General features: G+C 34.2%; 1 protein-coding gene and 1 long non-coding RNA gene across 2 annotated transcripts; one reads left to right on the forward strand and one right to left on the reverse strand.

Annotated features, from left to right (window-relative positions):
* The first annotated feature begins 889 nt into the window (after positions 1 to 889).
* Positions 890 to 9655, forward strand: LOC129225110 (uncharacterized). The gene is made up of 5 exons (XM_054859669.1): positions 890 to 945; positions 2451 to 2589; positions 6217 to 6359; positions 8149 to 8242; positions 9311 to 9655. The coding sequence occupies exons 1-5, from the start codon at positions 912 to 914 to the stop codon at positions 9480 to 9482; spliced, it is 582 nt and encodes a 193-aa protein (XP_054715644.1). The 5' UTR covers positions 890 to 911; the 3' UTR covers positions 9483 to 9655.
* A 5650-nt stretch (positions 9656 to 15305) lies between these two features.
* Positions 15306 to 22091, reverse strand: LOC129224026 (uncharacterized). Its single transcript, XR_008580669.1, has 3 exons — positions 22014 to 22091; positions 17680 to 17822; positions 15306 to 15383 (listed from the first exon to the last, which is right to left on the reverse strand). It is a non-coding gene; the product is annotated as an uncharacterized LOC129224026 (long non-coding RNA).
* Between the last annotated feature and the right edge of the window lie 222 nt (positions 22092 to 22313).

A 22313-nucleotide genomic window follows, 5' to 3' on the forward strand; every position in this document is an offset into this window, starting at 1 on the left:
AGAAAAAAGCATTTTCTAACTCAAAACTAAAATAAACCTAACTAAAGAGATAACTTTCATATGCTGTAAAGATTAAGAACGCTGGCTATAAAAAAATATAAAAAAGCAGGCGATAAATAAAGGTTATGTTCGAATAGAGCACCCTGCTAACGCGGTCGGTTGTTTTGATGACGTCAGTCCTACTAAAACAATTATTAAAATGTTATTTTTTAACACATATGTAAAATGGTGACTGAGAGAAGTCAAATTCATTGCTTAGAATAAAAGAGAAACAAATTTAATTTTTTCAATAAAATTTAAAACGAAAAAAGTGCTAGTTTTAGGATTGTTTGATCTGGTTGATGATCTTTATCGACACTCAACTCACAGCGATTCTCAAGAACACCAAGTTTCAGACAGACCGACAGCGCAAAGATTTTAACAAAATGATGATATATGTTGGAATAAAATTATATTTTCTTCAAAATACGGGAGAATATGTAAATATGGGTGCAATCATTTTCAAATTTGGACAGAGTTCGGAAAATTTAAAATTTTTAAAGAATAAACATGCCCTTCAAACAGATTTTTGAGCTACAAAATCTATGCAACGCATAGTCCTATAAAAAATTTAAAAAAATCAATCTAAGAAAGTTTTGAGAATAATAATTTTATTGCTTGCTAACTTACGTTGAAAGATTCTGATTCCTTGATAGTCTAATCTTTTGATTTCAAATGTTTCCGTAAAAATGCAATTTGAGTGAGAGCATAACAAATGCTTCCTGATTTTCCTCACAGAAACTTATGCTATCTCAATTTTATTTAAGAGATAAGAAACATGTGCAAAAAGTTTTGCGATTACCGTTTAGAATTTCCTTTATATACAGAAAAATATGTAATTTATTTTTGGTCCCATTACAAGCTCCTTCAACATGACGGGAATTATGTTCATTCTTTTGCTGTTCGGTAAGATTTTTCCTCGTTTTACGCAATGTTCGTAAAATTATCTTACCTCTTTTGAAGTCTACGGAAGCTGGGAGGATACATTGGGTTATAAATTTTTTTGTGATTTAGTTGAGTTAAAAAAATTCAGCGGTTGATTAGAGTTTTAAATTTCTGAAAAGTCTAAATTGAATGTAAAAGCTGTCACGTATAAAAATTTATGAAACAGTAAGCCTATTTAAAGTCATGGCAAAAGTTTTTACATTCTAGAGCAATGTTTCTTAACGTACCCACTCCCTACCAGAAACATTCCAATATTTTCAGAGAGATTAGAATGTATTATTCATTGTTGACGGTCTAGAATTATGTCACGTTAAAAAGCATTTATGCTTTGTTTATCACAAAGCTAATGTAAAAACAGTAATTTTATTAAACATTAGTTTGATATTCATCTAATAGATATAGATAAATATCATCTTCACTAGAGAGATATACTTTTTACTTAAATAAAAAAACCTTCACTCAGAAATTGGTTGCTTTTCAAGTTTACAGGCAAAAAACTTTGAAAATGAAGTAATCAAAACCGCAAGAGTTATCTTCGACAAGTGTCTATCGAGATTATAAGTGAGAGGTTCCCAAGCTTGTTTTAATCTACAGACCCGTTACAGATTTTTTCGGTTTTTCGAGGATCAACTACCTTGGGCTAATTCCAAAATTAATAAGTCAATGTTACATACCGACAGCTCGGTTATCCCATCCCAGACTGTGGTTTCGTCCTTGTCATGGACTCATCGGTCTAAAATAGGGAATAACCGAGCTGGAGGCAAATGCTGCTTGTAGTTCTACCTTAGCCCTGGCTTAGGCGTGGTAACTTAATGCTTTAAACCCCAAATGTTGTTTTCAATTGACGAGCTGAACCGCACCATGTCTGCGAACTTTCATTGGTGAGATACATTAACTTTACTGCCAATTTGTTGGCACTCTCAACTTCAATGGAATGACGTCTGCCTCCAGCTCAGTTATTCTCTATTCTAGAGTGCTGATTCCAAAACAAAACTGCAGTCTGGATGGGATAATCAGGCTGTCGATATAGTGCATGTAGTTTTGCTTTTGTCCTGGATTAGGAGCTGTAAATTATTGCTTAAGTTAATGTTAATTTATATTCGATCGTTTCAAAGCAGGTTCAGGAATCACATGGTAACGTTTCGCCAAATCGCCTTATTTGCATCTTATGCACCCCCAATCTTTTCTTTCATTGGCATGGGCCCCTTGGAGACCACCGTGGGCCCATGAGGGTCCATGTGGGCCACTTTGGGAACCACTGCTATTTGTGTTCTATCTAAGGAAAGTAAACGTGGTTTTCCTACAGTTTGCTGATAGTCACAGAAAAAAGTAGATTCCATAAACAATGAATGAAACCCGGGTGGATAACGACGGAAACTATCTGGATAAATCCAAGTTATCCAGATTTTAACAAAATGTAACATTTTTTGGAGTTTATAACGTCTGTGTGTGTTATATATTTTCAGTTTTTGGATGTGTATTTGCTTCTCCAACTTGTACTGATGAAGAAGCAAACAAATGCATGTCCGATGGCGGAAATTTTGATTTTCTGCACCTTGAAGAAACCTTCCCAAAAGATGAAGCGCACCTCACAGAATTTTGCTCGTAAGCTGATTCTAATTACCTTAAGAGTACAATTGTGAATTACATTCTAAGTAAATTGTAGAGCTTTTTATAACATGGTAGTTATTCAGTCATGCTGGTTTCACACCAACTGCAACTAAGGAATTTTATTGAGGTCAGTAAACCAAAGGTAGAAATAGCTTCTTTGAGGACTTTTCATTATTAGTTAGGTTCATTTGACTGTGTTTTTTTTTTTTTTTTAACTATTCTCTTTTTTTTTTTTTTTTTTTTTTTTTTTTGTATGTACAATATATTACAATTTCAAAATTGTAGCTTATGGGTCATCTTTGGAGCATAGTGTTCAAAAGTTGACCAATGAGTTGAAATCACTTGCAAGATGTGAAAAACATTATTGGCTAACTATTTTTGATTCTGGAAAAGTAATGTAATGTTATATTAAAAGGGAAAAATAATTACAAAGAAATTACGGTAAAAAAATCATTAACAGATTTTTTTTTCTTTTTTTTTTTTTTTTTTTTTGATCCAACGCTGTCATGGCTTCACTGGTTTTGATGTTTTTTATTTATCTTTTTTATTTATTTATTTTTTTGTTATTTATTTTATTTATTTATTTTTTTAGTGAGAACAGAGCGAAGCTAAAACTTAATATAATACAGCAGAACCGAAACAACACCTAAAATTACCTCCCTTACCTTTTTTTCGCCCTATTTCTTAGGAAGTTTTTATAATTCGTTCAATTAATAATTGATTACAGTCAGAGTTGGCATGGTTTTTACCGTCTGTGGTATTTAACGGTTATTATCATGATATTTTCCGCCTTCGGAAAAACATGTTTTCTCCATGGTTTTTACCATGTGAGGGGGGAGGAATCATAATATTTTTTATTGTTTCTGCCATTTTTGTGCACATGTTTTTGTTTTTAAAGTAAATTTAGGTTAAAACTGTCCATGTTTATGGTTTCTAACATGAACAGTTCCCAATTTCATTTAAATTAAAATCAATTTTCAGGGACAATAATCATTTATTACAAGTGGTTACTTAATTTACAACAGCACTCAAACTTCAGACACCCCCCCCCCCCCATTGAAATAAGCTTTGGCCTCTGGGAGGGATCTAAAAACAAAAGGCAACAGTTGTTTAATTGGTGATTATAAAATATGAATTTTGAATGGAATTTGCAGATTTTGCATACCAACGATATGATGATTTTAACAAAAGAAATTGGTTCGAAAAACTCGATATTTCAATATATATATATATATATATATATATATATATATATATATATATATATATATATATATATATATATATATATATATATATATATATATATATATATATATATATATATGTATATAGATATATAGATATATAGATATATATAGATATATAGATATATAGATATATATAGTAAAAATGTTTGCCAACTTTTGGAAAAACAAAAAAATATTTTTATGACTTACTTTTTTAAAAATATTATTTTACGTGTGATAGATATGTTATTGTAAAAATTCTCATGTTTAAAAAGTACTTATCTTTTCTATAATTTTATTCAGATAATTAATTTTCAAGAAATATAATCTGTAAGCTCATTCTCGCCGCAAAATAAATGCAATTCATTTTTTTTCTTTTAAGCTAATTTTTTAAAACAAAAGAAAAAAAATGCAAATTCACCAAACTAGTTAAACAAAAGACCAAAGATGAATTTACCCATCTAAATCTTTGTACCCTCTTAACAGTCTGTAGCAAAATAGAAGTTCGTGTGTAAGCATGCACAATGCAGTTTCAATACTGCGATGTGCATTCATATAATAACATGTATCACACATGAATTATTTTAATGTTAAATATATGAGCAGTTTACAAACTTTGAAATTTTAATGGAACTATCAATTTAAATTTGCAATAGCACAACATTTGTATCACTCCTTTTCCCCTTTATTTTGAAAAAAACATTTCTGCATCTAAAACTCATGAGAAAGATGTCATCTTATTACTTGTCCAATTGTCCAATGGTTATTTGCTAACATCTAATGTTTTGTAATGTAATAGTATATTTAAACAAAATAATAGATGATGATAAACTATAATACATGTAGAAGTTTATTGGTAAAAATAATAAAGTCACTGCCTGCTAGCAAATGGACAAGGGTAGAAAGTATTTCCTAGGTTTTATTCACGGATTTTACCGGTAAAAACATAGTTCTTCCTATATCCTGGTACCAGTTTTACCCGAGAAAATACAACCCTGAATACAATTTTACTTAACAACAACACAAACATACAAGCACACATTCATCCGATACAATAATCCAATTTAATCTGAATATACCGTATTACCCCGCATTAGCCGGCATGCCGCAATAATTCGGGAGTCACCAGATTTTCAATAACGCTTGCCTAGTCCTTTCCGGCGTGCTGGAAAAATCGAGGTTAGCAAAAACAATTAATACTATAAAAATATATATGTTCAACTTTAAAAAATAATATAAGTTCTATACAAATCTCATTAGTATAAAAAAAAAGTTTAATTTTGTAAAAATATTAACTAACAATGTCATTAGTTATTTTAACAAGAAAAATAATTTTAAAAAAATTAAATTAAAACTAAGCAAACATTTAAGCAGTAAGTTAGCGTCCGTAAGCCAGTACTAAAGAATTTGCCATAGCTATTCAATAAATAAAATTAAACTCATCTCTCTAAAAGGAATCTAAAATAATTAATTTAAAAGCATTAAGAACGAATCGCAGTAGCAATGATTGCTTCGAAATTGATTACTTTATTGGCATATAATTAAGTCCGTTTATAATGATGTACCATAAATAATGAACACATTTTGTATGCAATACACAATGGAGTTGTTTCCTTCAGTCAAAAGTACTACTTTTAGTCACTGAAATTGATAGAATGAGTAAAAAAAAATAACATGGACCCAGAAAATACTTTCATTTTCCCAACAGTTATTTTTTAATTAATTTTTCGAAATGTCCGATTTGAAAACAAGGCGTGGTCTTTATGACGTCACAACTGATGCAATTTGGCGCATCTTTCTTCCACGCTTCCACGTTATGATAATCAAGAAGCGAATTAAATATAGCGCTCTACGCTTGCTATCAACCATATCGTTGCCAATACACGTGAGTAAAGATGCGAATTAAATATTGTGGTTTGTCAATGGCATTTCATCATTTGTGATGTCATCGGCGAGAAATATAAACAATGAAAGATCACCGATTTAAGTATTTTTTTAAAAATATTAAACTTAAATAAATTATTTAAAAAATGATCAGATCCTATGTTTTTAAACATGCTCTTTCAGAAAATAATACTTTTGAAATTTTGGAAACGACCCCATTGGAACTGAATGAGAAAATTTACTTTTGTTTTGTTGTAAAAAAAAACTCGAATTATCCGGCATGCTGGTTAACCTCGCTTTTTCCGGTATGCCGGCTAATGCGGGGTGATACGGTAGCTCTTACACGCCTAAAGCTCACAGCAGCCACAAGCAAACATCGAAATCCAGCAAAAACCAACAAAATTTAAGGAATTACAGAAAATATTATTCATTTAACAGCTTTTGTATATGAAATTTACTTTAAAGTTTTACTCTTAAGATCTTCTTACAGTAACGATGTTTCTTTCAGAAATGCCTTTTCACTACTTGACTGTGCAATTGGTTTTATTGATCGCTGTCCAAACACCAAATACGCGGACTATCTTGAAGGTATGAAGGGTCAAAAAGCCGTTTTCAAAAAGTTATGTGACACATCAAATTCATTCAGAGCAGGTAAGTCTCAAAAAAAGAATAAACTTTTTACTCGTCAAATTATGCAAATAAATTTTTATTTTCTTCGTACACATGCTTGCATATATTTATGTGCAGTTGATAATTATATACTTTAAGGCTAAGTTACTTTTTGCTGAGAAAACGAAACATCCAAGACACTATTTCAGTGATCTTTGAAAAGAAATTAAGTTTTTGGAGAATAAACAGGGATTCAGTTTTGCCAGGAAAGATTAAAATTTGAGACACTTCAATCAGTTTTCTTGCTTCAGTTTCTTTCAGCTGATTGTATACATTCACCATTATCTATTTAAGTCAGAAGTCTGGTGATTGAAGTAGTCAAGAATGTACAAACAACCAAAACAGCTAATATTTTACTTCCTTTTCCAAACTAGCTGATGTGTGCATCACATGACTTCCTTTTACTCCAATTTAATGTCGTTTCCCCATTATCGGCAATTTTAAGGTGATTCAATTGTTTACTCTCTAAATATCACCAACAGTGGCCAAATTGAAATGAAATTTAAAATTAAAAAAAAAAAACATCGCCGAATTCGTCGCCAAGTTGGCGACCAAAAGACTGGCGATATATCTCCAAGTTTCCGACAAATTATAACACCACTTGAGTTTACATCGAAATTAACAGTGATTTCCCCCCAAAAGGGGGAAAAAGACCCCCTTAGGAACATCCGAATGCAACCAAAAGTGAAGGTGCACAACTAGGCCCCACTAGGAGTCTACGTACCAAATTTCTACTTTCTAGGACATGCCGTTTTTGGGTTATGTGAGATACATACACACATACGCACATACGCACATACATACGTACACACGGACGTCACTAGAAAATTCATTGTAATTAACTCGGGGGTCGTCAAAATGGATATTTCCGGTGTCTGTAGGTTCCTAGACCACGTGTGGTCGGGTCGAAAAAAAAACTCAACATTCATTCGGGGGTGAGAAAAATGGAAATTAAGGCTGATTTTTGAGAGAAATTTTTTTGCGAATACAATACTTCCTTTTTTGTAAAAGGAAGTAAAAAGAAAGTATTATATACGCGAAAAAAATTTCACTCAAAAATCGACCTTAATATCCATTTTGCTCATCCCCGAATGAATGTTGAGACTTTTTTTTCGACTCGACCACACGTGGATAAGTGCCTAAGAACGTACAGACACGCTAAATATCCATTTTGGCGATTCCCGAGTAAGTTACAACGAGTTTTCTCGTGACGTAAGGTATGTATGTGCGTATGTATGTCGCATAACTCAAGAACGGTATGTCCTAGAAAGTTGAAATTTGGTACGTAGTGGTTTCTAGTTGTGCACCTTCTCTTTTGGTTACATTCGGGTGTTTTTAAGGGGGTCTTTTGCCCCTTTTTGGGGGGAAATCATTGTTAATCTCGATGTAAACTCAAGTGGTGTTACAATTTGGTGGACACTTGGCGATATATCGACAGTCTTTTGGTCGATAAGTTTTTTTCGCCAACTTGGCGACAAATTTGGCGATTTTTTTTTTAAATCTGGTTTTAATTTGGCTACTGTTTGTGATATTTTGTGAGTAAACTATTGAATCACATTAAAAATGCCAATAATGGGAAAATGACATTAAATTGGAGTAAAAGGAAGTCACGTGAGACACACATCAGCACGTTTAGCTTTCTTTTCAAATATAAAGGGAAAACATGGACAGTTTACGCCCGTTCCTGCTCTATAATGGCAAATGAGTCTTTAATACAACAGCTTGTTGTCAAAGCTTTCTGATTATGTCCATAATACTGATATCTTTTCAGAGTACTTGGAGAACGTTGCTTGTCTGAACAATAAAATATCGACGGTTGCGGAAAAATGTGCAGAAGAGATGAATATATTCGCTGATGGCTTCAAGTAAGTTCAGTTTTGTATTATCAATCCTTTTTTATAAGTGCCTGTCCCCAAATGATATCACGCTTTGAACGGGGAAGGAATTTCGTGAAATTGTGACAGTTTGTAACAGGAGAGGTTCGATAAACAGGGAGTAAGATAAAGTTTGATTCTTTGGAACAGAGGGGGAGAGGGGTCAACATTTTGAAAAAAAAGTTTGACATCATTTATGGATATCCCTTAATTTTAACTTTCAGAGTATTCGAGCATATTTCCATGCTATGAATATAATTCTCTTATTCGGCTCCATCTCTCCACTCAAGCTCCAAAAAAAAAAATTTTCCTTTCTGAAACGTAAATAAACGTAAGCTATATTTAGTTATGGCAGAACCTTCGTGTTCACTGACGATGACTGGGTCAGGTTAAATATGTCGTTGTCATAAAGTTTTCCAAGTGAATCAATATCTCTGGGGGTGCTGAACCAAGAGTTGCTCGGCATCTGTTTGGAACAAAATTATAGAAATGTTGATAAATGGTGTTTCCATCTATCATATGCTGTCTGAGCTAAATCGGACTTCCCCCGTAGTGGTGCTCTGTAAACGGAAGCTGTACTTAATCTGGGTGGCAATCTTAGAGCAGGAATTATAAATGGAGGGAGCAAGTGCAATCATTGGCTTAGCAAAAGCTTGGGCAACGATCTCATGTGAAGTGACTTAACAACGACGAATAGTTGGCACGTTTTGCGTGAAACTAGCGAATGAAACCTGATTTCTTCTACAATGCTTCGTTTTAAAACATATCACATGACTTGGTGTCTTTGTTTCACGATTGAAAATCTTCACTCCCTTCATTTTACCTCTTCTCGATGGTAGCAATGTCTACTCGGAGTCGGATACCCAAGTGGTTTAAGCAACAATAACGTTTTGAAGCTGAGAAAAATTCCACGAAGCTTTGGATAGCCGTGAAAAACATTTTATTTTAACTTCTCAACTTTGAAATGTTTTTACTTTAAATTTTTATTTTAGAGTATTTTCTTCTGGACCCATCAATTATTTTAATTTAAGTACTATTCAAAACTATTTTATTGTGCAGGTGCTCCATTGGTGTCCGTAATTACAAGGATTGTATTGAGGATGCTGTGAAAGAATGCGGTGAGAAGACAGTTGAAATCTTCAGAACACTGTACCACCCGAGGCAAAGTATTAACACGACACTTTGCGAGCAAATTCTGAAGAACCTGAGAGATATGGGAATCATTTCATGAAGCTTCCCTGATGCGGATGAATTTTGTTTTCTTCAAGAAAAGTGTAACCAAATATTTGCTTTTCCGAAAAAAATTGAAAAATGTTTATATATACATTGATTTTGATTCGAGTACCAAAAAATCTAAGCACAGAAATATTTCTGTAACAAAAAAATAATAAAATGTTTTGTAAAAGCCAAAATGCATTTTTATTGGAAAATAGCTTTCTACAAACAACGCAATTTTATTTTACAAAAGATAACTCTACATTAAAAAAATCTTGTTTTACAGCTGTTGCAGAAAATTTGCGAAATGGTATAAGAAACATAGGTACAAAATGTTTTGTTGACGAATAAATATCTTCCGGTTCAATTTTGGGGTCGAATTTAAAAATAGATGAATAGATAATAAGAAGTTCCGTCTAGAACTAAACGAGCCTTCTTTCCCGTATACCCATACTACTTTCTAGTACCTGATCAATATTCTCAAAAATAACTAAAATCGCAAATTGTTTCAAACATATTTTTTTAATATTTTAAACTGATTTCTAGGAATAAAATATTCCTTACTCATCTAAAAAATTATATGCTTAAAAAAATAAATAGATAAATAAACGAACAAATAAAATAGCAGCAACTTTTAAACAAAGCAGCTAATACACTTTTTCCCATTAAAAAAAATTCTTTAACCCTTTGACGCAGCTGGGACACCGGTGTCCCTTTTATACATAATTTTTCTGACGCTCTATTTATACGTAAAAATATAATTTTATATTTTTTAATAATAAAAAACAGTCTAATTATTACTCTTAAAAGTTTATTAAGTAACCGGAATTTTTTTTGTACTTGAATAAAAAATTCAAAAAAAATAGTATGATTTTTTTTTTTTTTTTTTCACTCACATTTAAAAAATTTGTCAATAATTGATTTCTTAATCTAGAGAAATTTCAAGAATGAATTACTGTTTCATGTAGATCTAAGTAACTGAAAAGGAGTATGATTTCAAAAAATTATTGTTTAGAACTGAGCCATGAGGCCAGACTTCCCAAGGGACACATGCGTCCCTATCTGCGATAAGCTGCCAGACCGCCCTGCGAGCGAGCATGTGTGTAATAGTTTGGGAGATAGTATTCATTCCTTCTATTCAGGGATACAACAGGCAAGAATAGTCTCTTTCTGTTACAATGGCTCCTGATAAAGGATTTATAAATAATTAAAATTAATAAGCTCATTAAAATAAATATACATCATATCAAAAAAAATTTGTTTCTTTTTCCCCCGTTTCCAAAAATAGTTTTTTTAAATGAATTAATGCACTTACCAAAATAAATAAAAACAATAAAATGTCAACTTAAAGAAATAATTTTCACTGTCAAAAAAAAATCGTCTGCGCATATCTTTATGTAGAATCATTAATGACTTCGAGTTTATCCGCCGAAAACTGAATACCTAAATTAAAACTTTAGCGTGAAAATAAAAACAAGGCATATTAACAATAATTATTTCACAGTTAAAACCATAGCTGCGGAGTCGGAGTTGGAGTCAATCTCATTTTGATATAAAGGAGTCGGAGTCCAATATCCAAGAATCGGAGACAGTCATTTGTCCTCAGTGTATAAATTTTTGCCAAAGCTGCGAAGTCAGAGTCGAAGTCGGGGAGTCGGAGTCCGATTAATTGTCGGGGACAGGAGTCGGAGTCGGAGTAAGGTGCCCCTAAATTCTCGGAGTCGGAGTCTGGAGTTTGTCGTCAAGAGCTATTTCCTACAAAATTTGTTTGAAGTAAATCCGCCTTCAAGTACGGAATCTGCATTGACTTTCAATTTCCCCGTAGGTGCTAATGTTAAGGATTTGAACTGTTCAAAATTGAAGGGAAAATTGTTCAAATCAAAAAAAGATATTTTATATACAAGTTTTTCATCAAAACTTTTTCCTACAAAGTTTGAAGCAAATTCGCCTCACAGTTCGGAATTGCCTTGCATTTCCCCGTAGGCGCTAATGTTAAGTTTTCTTGAACTGTTCAAAATTGAACAAAAAATAGTTCAACTCAAAAAATTAAATACAGGAATGAGGTGCTCTTGCCGAGATCTTTCGAACAAAAAAAAAATTGTTCGAATTGGACTACTCACTCAAAAGTTATTAGGGGGTGGACAGACAGACCGACAGACATTTTTCCCCATCTCAATGCCCTACTTTCCCATTTTTAATTTTTCGATATTTATTTAATTATTATTTTTTTTTTTTTTTGTAATATTTTCAAGATGCATTAAGCCTTCTTTCATGCTTTTTTCGTCTTTCTCTGACTTTTACTGGGAAAATAGGATAAAAACTATGTAAACTTTTACATTGTACTGAATTTTCCTGTCCCTGATATTCTCACTATACTATAGAACGGAAACCATCAGTTGCCTATTCCGCTAAAAACATTACTAAATATGCAAAAGGTTGTTTCCTTTTCTGGAATTGTATAAGAAGGAAATTACTGTTACCAAGTCATCGACCTAAGAAACCAAACGATACAGCAATGATGCAAATAATCTAAATAAGTAACAAACAAAAGAGCATAATAAAACAAGCTCTTTGGACGCGTAAATGATTTGCTCTTGTCCCCATTATTGAAACGTGAGATCTTGAAGTCGTTTTCTTTTTTTTTTTCTTTTTTTTCTTTTTTTTAATACGCCATTCCTTTGTACACATTCAACAGCCCATAATTTATAGTCATAATTTACAGTTATCCCATAAATTAACAAATTATGAAATGACGCATGTGAAATTTTAAAAACAACTCACATGGGTAACATTCAATTTTTATATATACAGAAGAAAATAGTTTGGTCTTGAAGTCTGCCGAAATTTTAAGAAAAGTCACCAAATTTAGCGAGTTTAGGGGAGTAATGGAAGACATCTTTCACACGCTTGCAGATGGATGTCCTGTCACATGCAGACAGTGAAATCGTCGGCGAGAAATTTGTACTTTCAATTTCTCTCCAAGTCTTTTAATTTGGCTCTTTTTTTTTCAAAATTTCGGCTGACTTTAAGATCTTACATCGCGAAAACGGGAAGAATGAGGGCAAATAATTTTTGCATCATAAAAAATGTCTCAATGTACTCTTTCGCTTGCTCCCTATTTCACTTTTTTCCCCCAATATTACACCGTGCGTGTGGTTCTTTGTTGAGACAAACATTTGAAACCCTATTTTTGGGGCCTCCGTGGCACTGTGGTTGAAGCTTCCTCGTCTAAGACAGAGGTCGTGGGTTTGAATCCCGCCGGTGTCCTGGGTGTTATTTCCCTCCTCTGTGCTGTAAATCTTTCCTGTGTGTGTCCGGAGGCAAGGCGCTTAGTACAGTCCTCAATTTGTGTGAAGCTGTATAGTTTCTGAATAAATAAATAAATAACCCTATTTTTGAAAGAAAAAAAAATACGAACGGTTCATTTTTCTAGGGAAGGTTTACTCTCTTACCGAACTGCCCCACATTGTAAAAGGTTACAACTCCAGCAAAAGGTATTTTATTCACTTCCAAACTTCATTTGACAGATTTCTAAGCAGAAATATTGAGTAACAGATTATTTTAATCTTCCAACATTTTCTGGACGCGCTCACAGCCAGCTATATTTAAACTGACTCTTGGTACGTAAAGAACTCGAAAGACTTCAGTTGCCTTTGCTCCGCAGTACTTCTTTACCACTCTTTCCACACAGTTCTTGTAATTTTTCATTTTGGATGAGCACCTGCGGGATAAAAGGATTTTGTAATTATGATTCAGTTTCGTACAAGGGGCATTTTACTAAACAGCACAAAAAGAAAATTTTTTGCACAGGTCTACCTTTTCCCCTGTTGTTTTCGACCAATCAAGTGGATTAAATCGAGTCCGATTAAGTGATCAGACGTCAAAATCATCATGTGACGAATCGGGAAGGATATCGAAGCTAATTCGAGGCATACGTGAATCGGGCTGATTGTCTCTTGAAGAGCGACAATCAAATCACTATTGACAAAATGTGTTGTCTAAAATTGTATATCTGTTAGTAAGACATACATCAAAAAGCCAGTATTTTTACTGGGCTCAAATACAGAAAGTTTTTATTTTTTAAGTGTGTCTTTGACCGTTAATACTTTTGCTTTTATTTGCTCAAATCGATAGAACGTGGAAACATCCCTCTCCGCTCTCTTAACCCTTTTTTTTTTCTTTTTAACATACATTGGCCCTTTAACTGTTATTTTTGTTAATCAAATACCGAGCAAGCTTTAATCATTAGTTTTGTTTTAGCAGGGTAACACCCCTAGTAATTAGCAGGTCACCAGTGGTTGGCATTTCATACAAAAAATGTCATAAAATAGGATTCATATCCAATCTTTTAAAAGTAGAAGGCAAACTAAATGTAATTGTACCAACGAAATTTACATTTCTTGAAGATTATAACTTCAATTCATGTTCCTAAATGTTAGCAGTGCATAGGAAAAAGAAACAGTTGTGGCTTAACAGTCTGACTTAAAATATATTTTAAATTTTGGTTCTTAAAAGCTTTTTTCATTTGAAACATTTTACTTTGAGTGGGTAGAAGTAAATTTTTGTCTCTTTTTGAGTTTTTGAAGAAATGGTGGATGCCATTTAGTGTTGCTTCAGTTTTGCTAGTCCCCAGTAGTTGGCACATGTGCTTATAGTCACTAATGGGTTGTGCAATGTATCACTAGTTTGATTTCTGATACTTTTGCAGCAACAATATTATGTGGGTTCTATTATTGAATTGAATCCTCTAGAATCTAATGTTACATTTTTAAATGAAACAATAAAAAACAAATATGTTTGGCCATCACTGTCAGATATTGCGACTGCAGAGAACTCTTCCATTTTTATGGTCCCTTTGAACCATCGGGTTAATGTTCCTTTTTACGTCAAAACAGCTATAATTCATAAAATCAAAACTTTATGCCGACTGATGAAATAGCAATAATTTCGATATTTTTTTCCCATGAAACATTTCAAATTTTTATTTCTCTAAAATAAGTTTTTAACTTCAAGATGTGTGATTTAACATTAATTAATGTAAAACTACCTACTTTAAATTAACATTAATTATGTTTCTTATGATGATGAAATTTGTATGTAATCTAAAAGTGAAAAATAAAGTGATTTTCCAGTTCTATTAACATGTGCCAATAACTGTATCACAAGGTGTCATACACTGGGGTATCAGGTGCCAATTACTGGTGATTTTGGAACATTTTTACAGATATATTTTTATAAAAATATCTATTCAAATATTTTTGCTTTTAGTGAACTAAATAGATGCACAGATGTGCATTCTTTGATACGAAAATATTTACCAGGAAATATTTATTTTCTAAGAAATGAAAACATAGGTAAGTTTAAAGACAAACTCTTAAAGTGCCAATTACCGGGGTTGTTACTGTTCGATAAGAGAAATTTTCGATAACTAAAACTTCTTTCTCTTTCCCTACTACTTCGATTCTACGAAGTTTCACTGTATACTTAAATGTTTTCTAAAAGAAATAGGAAAGGGAAGATTGCCCTTTTATGTGTTTTCCTTTGCAAACAAATACGAAATTTTTCAAATCGTAAAAGCAAAATCAAGAGAGGAAATTGAAAATCCTTTCCAAAGTCAAATTTTTGGGCTTCGTGGTTCTATGGTAGAAGCATTGCCTTCTGAGCCAGACTTTGTGGGTTCGATTCCTGCCGTTGGTTATACCATTTAAGAGCTACAATACCACAAATAGACACGCACACATACACAGACACGTCAAACGTATAACCCCCCTCCTTTTTGCGTCATGGGGTAATAATTTCTAAAAGACATAACAAAATTAAACTTACGGAAAACCGGCTAGGGGATTCAAGAAATTCATACACACAGGATTCCTCTTCTCAATCTGTTCATTCAGGCAAGCAACATGTTCTAGATATTCTGAAAGAGATGAAGTTATTTAAGTGCGGTGTTATGTGGTAAAAAAGAATAGGAAGTAGATAAATTTTTAGGATGACAATTAGCGAGGCCTCAGGTTAGCGATCACTTTAAACAAAGTCACTGCGGTGTTCTGGACAAATCAATCTCTCCTACGATGCGGCAATAGTCATAAAAGTGAGGTCCAGGTATAGTCAAGTTGCCACGCGTTACACAATAAAACGCTTACAACACCATCTGACGGCGAAATTCGGAGTTAGCGTTAATATCTCAGAAACAGTACAAGATACTAGAAAAAAAGTCAACTACAAAGTTATTCAGCATCAAATTAAGAGAGAAAAGACATTTTTCACACAGTAATGTCAAAGTTAGTCGGCGTAAAATGCATTCTAGCTACAAGTCGGTATGGTGGTTGCGTAGAATGGTCTCCACGTTCACCCGACCCTTAGACCTTTTTCGGCAAGAACACATCTCACACCTAGTAAATGCAACTTCTCCACCAACCCAAGTAGCAGACGTAACGTTTAAACTTTCGTAAAATTTTTAAAATAGTTATCGCGACGTTAACAATCGTATTACTACGTTTATGTAATGAAGCGTGCTACCTGAGAACATTGCTGGAACTTTTTTGCGATTTCGATTCCGAGTCACAACTGACTACAACTGTATTTATGTCGAGGACTGCATACTAAGTGCCTTGCCTCCATTATTTTTTTTATACCGATAGATGACAGCACCATCACCGGATCGAACTGTTAATGAGAATTTAGAACTAGACCAGGAGCTAATAGCTACCTGGTGCTAGCACCCCCAGAGGTATCGTTTCACTTGGAGGACATTGAGACCACGAGCATATTTAACGTCGTCCAGTCCCCTTTAATGACGGCGGTGGATCTTCGACCATTGAGGTTCGAACTCAGGAACCCTCCGGCCCCGAATCCGACACTCTACCGATCGGGCTACCACGGCCCCTGCTGGAACTTTTAAATCGTTTACGTATGCCTATGCCAGTGTGTCACCTGCCATATTAGTATGTGCATCGGGAAGTGTAACCCCATGTTCAGATGTGCAGTTTTGCTGAAATGCAACATTTTGAGCATTACAGGTGATAAGGCTCATTTCTGGGAAGTGCAGTTCTATTCAACGCGATCAAACAAAAAGGTGCATTTTTTGCCAGCTATTTTTAACATTACTTCCTTTTTTCCTTCCTGATTCTATACAAGAAAATCGCATGCCAATGTATGACTGGTGAAAATTGCTTCTACATTTGAACGAAGCAGTTGCTTGTTTAGTGATAGTTTGATAGTTAGAATTTTAACCCGAACTCTAGTGGATTAACCTTAAACTTCAGAGGATAGCGTTAGTTGATGACCACTTTTTCGTTCCTTCATTCTCCTAAAATGATAGTTTTACTAGTTAAGCAGTTAATTTACCGGATACAGTTCAGATTTTTAAAAATAAAGCATTTTCCTGTATGTCAAACATTGCTAGAAAATATTATCAAATTAGCTATGGCACGAGTTTCATTGTTAGTGACGTCAGGAGCGTTACTCCATCAGTGAATTCACTATTATTTATACGCAGAGGAAAATAATGCTGAACAACTTTGTAATTGACGTTTTTCCTGTATATAGTACCATTTCTAAGATAGGAACTCTAAATCCGAGTTTCGATAACTATTTTATGCCTTTCATCGCTCCCTATTCACTGGTCATTACCCTCCACCCCCCTCCCTAACTGAAATTTTAGAAAGTAACTTATACTATACCTATATTATCATTTTCTTTCAAACAAGTTCGTTCAATTTTCAGCAATTAAAAAAAAATCCCCTGCTTTGACGGGTCAAATCGATCGTAACCACAAAGTTCCCTGAATAAATGATTATTTCTACAGTTGAATGAATCAGACATCGTTCGACTCTTGGTTTGGATCAAAAACACCGAAACATTGATAAATGGAGCTTCTACCTGTCGTGTGTTGTTTGAGTGAAATCAGACTTCCACTCTTGTGACTCCAGTGCTTGAATGGAAGCCGCACAGTTGAGCTTGGACTTGACCAAGCAACTAATTTAACTCAGACTCATTTTGTATGAAACAGCAACCATCACCAGACAAACAAATACTATATAATGACGTAGATGTTGTTTTTGTAAACCGAAACAGCTCGCAAAAGCAAGTTTTAATCATTCAGTACCTTTTTCTCTTTTAATTGTTTAGGAAAGTTCATAAAATGCAACCATATTGTATAATCAAAAATTTAAGAAACCTAACTGAGAGTTTTTCCTTTATATTATACATACCTGCTCTAAATTCACTTGATTTGTCACATAATTTATTATAAAGATTTTTAAAGCTTTCGAAACCTGGCAAAAAGGCTCCCTGTACAGTATTAGAACATCTTTGTGAAAATGCCACTCTGCACTCTAACATAGAAAGCTTCATGCTGCAAAAACAAAAATAAATCAAAATTTTTAAGTTCCATTTCTGTTGAAGTGGACAATGAAGTAAACATACCGGTAGTTTCCAGTGCTTCAGTAGTGGCCACTTCAAGTTTTATATTTGAAGAAATAAGGATTTCAGATTTCCCAATGGATTCAAACATGCAGGAAGTAATATCAAAGAAAAAAAGATGTAGAATATCGTTAGTAATACCTTCTGCACGCATTCAAAAGTGCATCAAACTTGCAGAAGGTTTTACCTCCTGCATGTTTGAATCCATTGGAAAACCTGTAATCCAGTTTTTTTTCAAATATAAACATTTAAGTGGCCACAACTGAAGCACTGGCCACTACCGGTGTGTTTACCTTATAGGTTGAAAAGTAGAAAGTACGATGAAGATTCCAAAAGTAAGGTCCTTTTACTAATATTATTTAACTAATGGTAAGTCTGAATAAAATTTCGCACATGCAACGCTTTTTACCAACTCTTCACGAAACTATACATACGTTGGGAACTAGCAGTCGTGAGTGAAAATTGAACAGACAGGACAGCCGTAGGTCCTGCCAGTTGCAAAGTGTGCTGTGAAATTAGATTTTTTGCTGGCAAGAAGAATCTTCAGCTTCTGAAACCCTTCGTGAGCAATGTCTTGCGAGTGGACCGACAAAGTACGCCCTCACACTCAGGGGTAGATACAAGGAGAGGATCATGAGGGACATGATACCCCCCCCCCCTAAAATATATCCATCACACAATATTATCCATCCACAATGTGTTAAAACACTTTATGAACAAAATGCAAATGATTGCAGTAATATTTTGAATCCATTAACTATTTATAAAAAGTATGCATTTGAAATACTCTACTTCTTTTCATTGCTTACGAAATTTGAAACATTTATGTCCTATTAGATGCATTATCCCTGGACAATTTCATTCTTTTTGTTGACTCCCAAGCAGTTTCAGAAATTTTTCGAATTCAAAAACGTATTTTTCTTTGTAGTCCTAGGAGGGGAGTGTCATTCTTCGACATGACCCCCCTAAAATGGTAGTCTCTATCCGCCCCGGCTCACACTGCAAAAGAAGAAAAGACTCAAGATTTTCGTTGAAAACTTTTTGTCACTCTCCAGACCTTGCACCAAGCGACAACTTGCTCTTTTTGCATATGAGAAAATAGCTAAGCAGACCACGAATTTAACGTAAAGCCGCTTTAACGATTGAAACGACGAACTCTAGATTGGCGTTACCAACTGGAGCAATTCTATGCAGAGGGGTTAAAGAAGCAGGAGCTGTACAGGTTTGAACCTTAGAGCGGAAAAAAATGGAGGGAGCAAATCCAATGATTGGCCGAGCAAAGGTTGACCGAAAGACCCCAAGTCACGTGACTCATCAACGATAAATGGTTGGCACGTTCCGCGTGAAACACGCGAAAGAAGCCTGATTTCTTCCAATGCTTTGCTTTAAAATCTGTCACCTGACTTGGGGTTTGGATTTCGCCGAATGAAAGTTTTCACTCCCTCCATTATATCTCTTCCCATGGGTTTGAACGGTGACCATGTGAAAAAGTGGGCTAGATATATATGCAATAAAACATTACTTTTGGTAAAACCTGTTCTCATGAGCTATTTTGTATTATGACGAAACAGACCTTAGGCTTGGAATACGCCTCGTACATTCGAATGATCAAAATCAATAAAATTGGTGACGAAATTTTACAACTACTTTCACTAGTAAGATTTTTTAAGAGGTTTTTTTTTTCCTGAGCAATCACGATTTCTTTTTGCTTTCATTTGACTGTTTTTGGCGTTCCTATGATTTTATTTTCCCGCCAGCACCCTCTGCAGCATCACTGTCGACCGGCTCCTCACGATGCAACTCCTTTAGCGAAAACCGTCTCCAGGTTCCCTCCATATCCTACACACACACACACGCATACATACACACACCTACACACACACATATATACATACATACACCTACACACACAAACACATACACACACACGCATACATACACACACCTACACACACATATATATACATACATATACCTACACACACAAACACATACACACACGCATACATACACACACCTACACACACATATATATACATACATATACCTACACACACAAACACATACACACACACGCATACATACAGACACCTACACATACACACACCTACACATACACACACCCACAGTTCCCCCCCCCCCCACGCACACACACAACTACCCATATACTCATGCCTGGACACAAGCACACATGCCTACATACAATCGTGATTGCGAAAAACATAATTTGAATTCAAGATGTTAAAATTCATTTTTTTTTTTTTTTGCTTTATTATCACGGCAAGTTGATTCACTGTCTAAAAGTAGATCAGTAACAATCGTTTAAAATAGTTTTCTATCATAGACGGCGGCTTTAAGGTACTTCCGAAAATAGTTATTTTTTACATTCTGTTCTATTTTATTTATTTATTTAACCCCCACCAATCACCACCGTACCGACCCTGGTGAGGGTTTAACCGGACGTGGTGATTGAGGGGAACAGAACAGGTAACGAGCGACCAAGCACTGGCTTGAACAATTTTGATACATGCTAATACATAACCACATACACTAATACATAATAAATACATAAACACATACAAAAGAAATAAAACATTTAAAAACACTGTAATCACATGAAATAGAAGTTATAGAAGCTGAAAAAATCTGGTTGGCTGGAAATGCAATATAAACTGCTATAAAAGTGCTTTGAAAGTTTTTAGGCCGGAAATTTGAAATCGTCTGCATGTGAAATGAGTATGGACATTATTTTATAGAAATTTTTGCGTCGAACTGGATGAGAGAGAGAGAGATAGAATATGTGCAATATTTTTGGAAAAAGATAAGTTGGAATTGTAAGTGTAATGGAAATAGATGGTTAGAGGACTGTTGAATATGTAACGTTCAGGAGTTCCAGGTTGACTGCATACACACAATGGGGAGCTAATTATCTTGAATTGGTGTAGATAGGAAGGAAATGGCCCATGTGTACACTGAGAAATTGTACTTCTATTGGATGTTTCCATTGTGGTTTTAGTATAACGTTTGGCACGAAATCATGAACTCTCTGACCAGTTTCAGCTGTGTCCCAGATTTTCTGCCAATTCGGAAGAAGTTCAGTCTAAAGGATATACTAGAGAAAAGATTTTGGAAGACGAATTTCATATACGTGGATGTGTAGGATTCATTGCTGCGGTTTTAGCTAAAAAGTCGGCTTGTTCATTACCGTAGTGGCCCATGTGGTCTTTAATCCAGTTTCGTTTTACACATTATTTTATATACATTCTGACCTAGTAAAATGGAATTTAACTCTCGACAACGGCTTTTAATCGGAGACTATCTGTCTTGGCTATGATTGACACCAATGAAGAGGACACAGCCTGTATGATAACTGCATTCATAGACGGTAACCAATGGTATGCTTTGATACCGCTGCATGCTAATTGACAACTGACGTGGTATGCATATTAACGATATTGCTAATGTACTCTGCAAACAATAACGTAAAAAACGTACTGTAATTTTATTTTGAAAACAGTGAAAATGAAATACACCTATTGAAGCCATTGCACTTATATTTTCATGCTGCTACTTTTACGCAAGATTGCATTTTAATTGAAGAGCAAATTTAATTAATGTCATTGATTATGCCAATGTTGCTGAATTGAATAATAGATAACCAAGTTTTGGAAAATTATTTTAATTTTAGGTCTCTGACGAACCAAATAGGCAAATATGTCCCATTCATTTACACAAAATCTACTAAACTAATTTTCACAAAACTTGACATACTTGTTGTTTATGTCACCATTTAATAGTTTTATGTTTAAAAATGTCCATACTATTCTTCAAAACTGAAACCGCGCTGCGCCATTAAACTTTGATCATCTGTTTTGAAAAAAAACCTTATTTACTCAGCTTAAATTTCTTACCAGCTCAGCAAATCACATCATCAATTTGAATGTTACCTAACATAACTGATTTTCCACAGTTACGAAAATATACAGGCTGTCTACAGAAGAACTACAAGGTTTTGAAAAATCATGTCGAATTAAAAGTATGAGTAAGGTCAGGTTAATTGAGTTAGTCCAACCCTCTAATTCTTTTTTGAACACCTTGTGTACACAATAGTAATTATTCTTACGGGTATTCTTTGTTCAAAGTGTCTTCATCGGCTGTCCAGGGTAGCTCTATCTTCAAGAATTCAGGAGTGTATCCTTCGGGCACGCATTTCTTGGATTCTTCATCAGTACAAACTGGAGACGCTGTAGCATAAGCTAAAGCTCGGATAAAAGTCGTTGTTTATGATTTAAAAAATATTTCATAAATAAATATAAATATTTCATACATAATAACAATGCATCTAATGCAAGCTGTGCATATCAAAAATGCACCAATTTTAATAGGTATGTAAGAAATTATTTAAACACACGGCAGTGTGTCA

This window comes from Uloborus diversus, chromosome 6 (genome assembly GCF_026930045.1).
Source record: "Uloborus diversus isolate 005 chromosome 6, Udiv.v.3.1, whole genome shotgun sequence".
NCBI lineage: Eukaryota > Metazoa > Arthropoda > Arachnida > Araneae > Uloboridae > Uloborus > Uloborus diversus.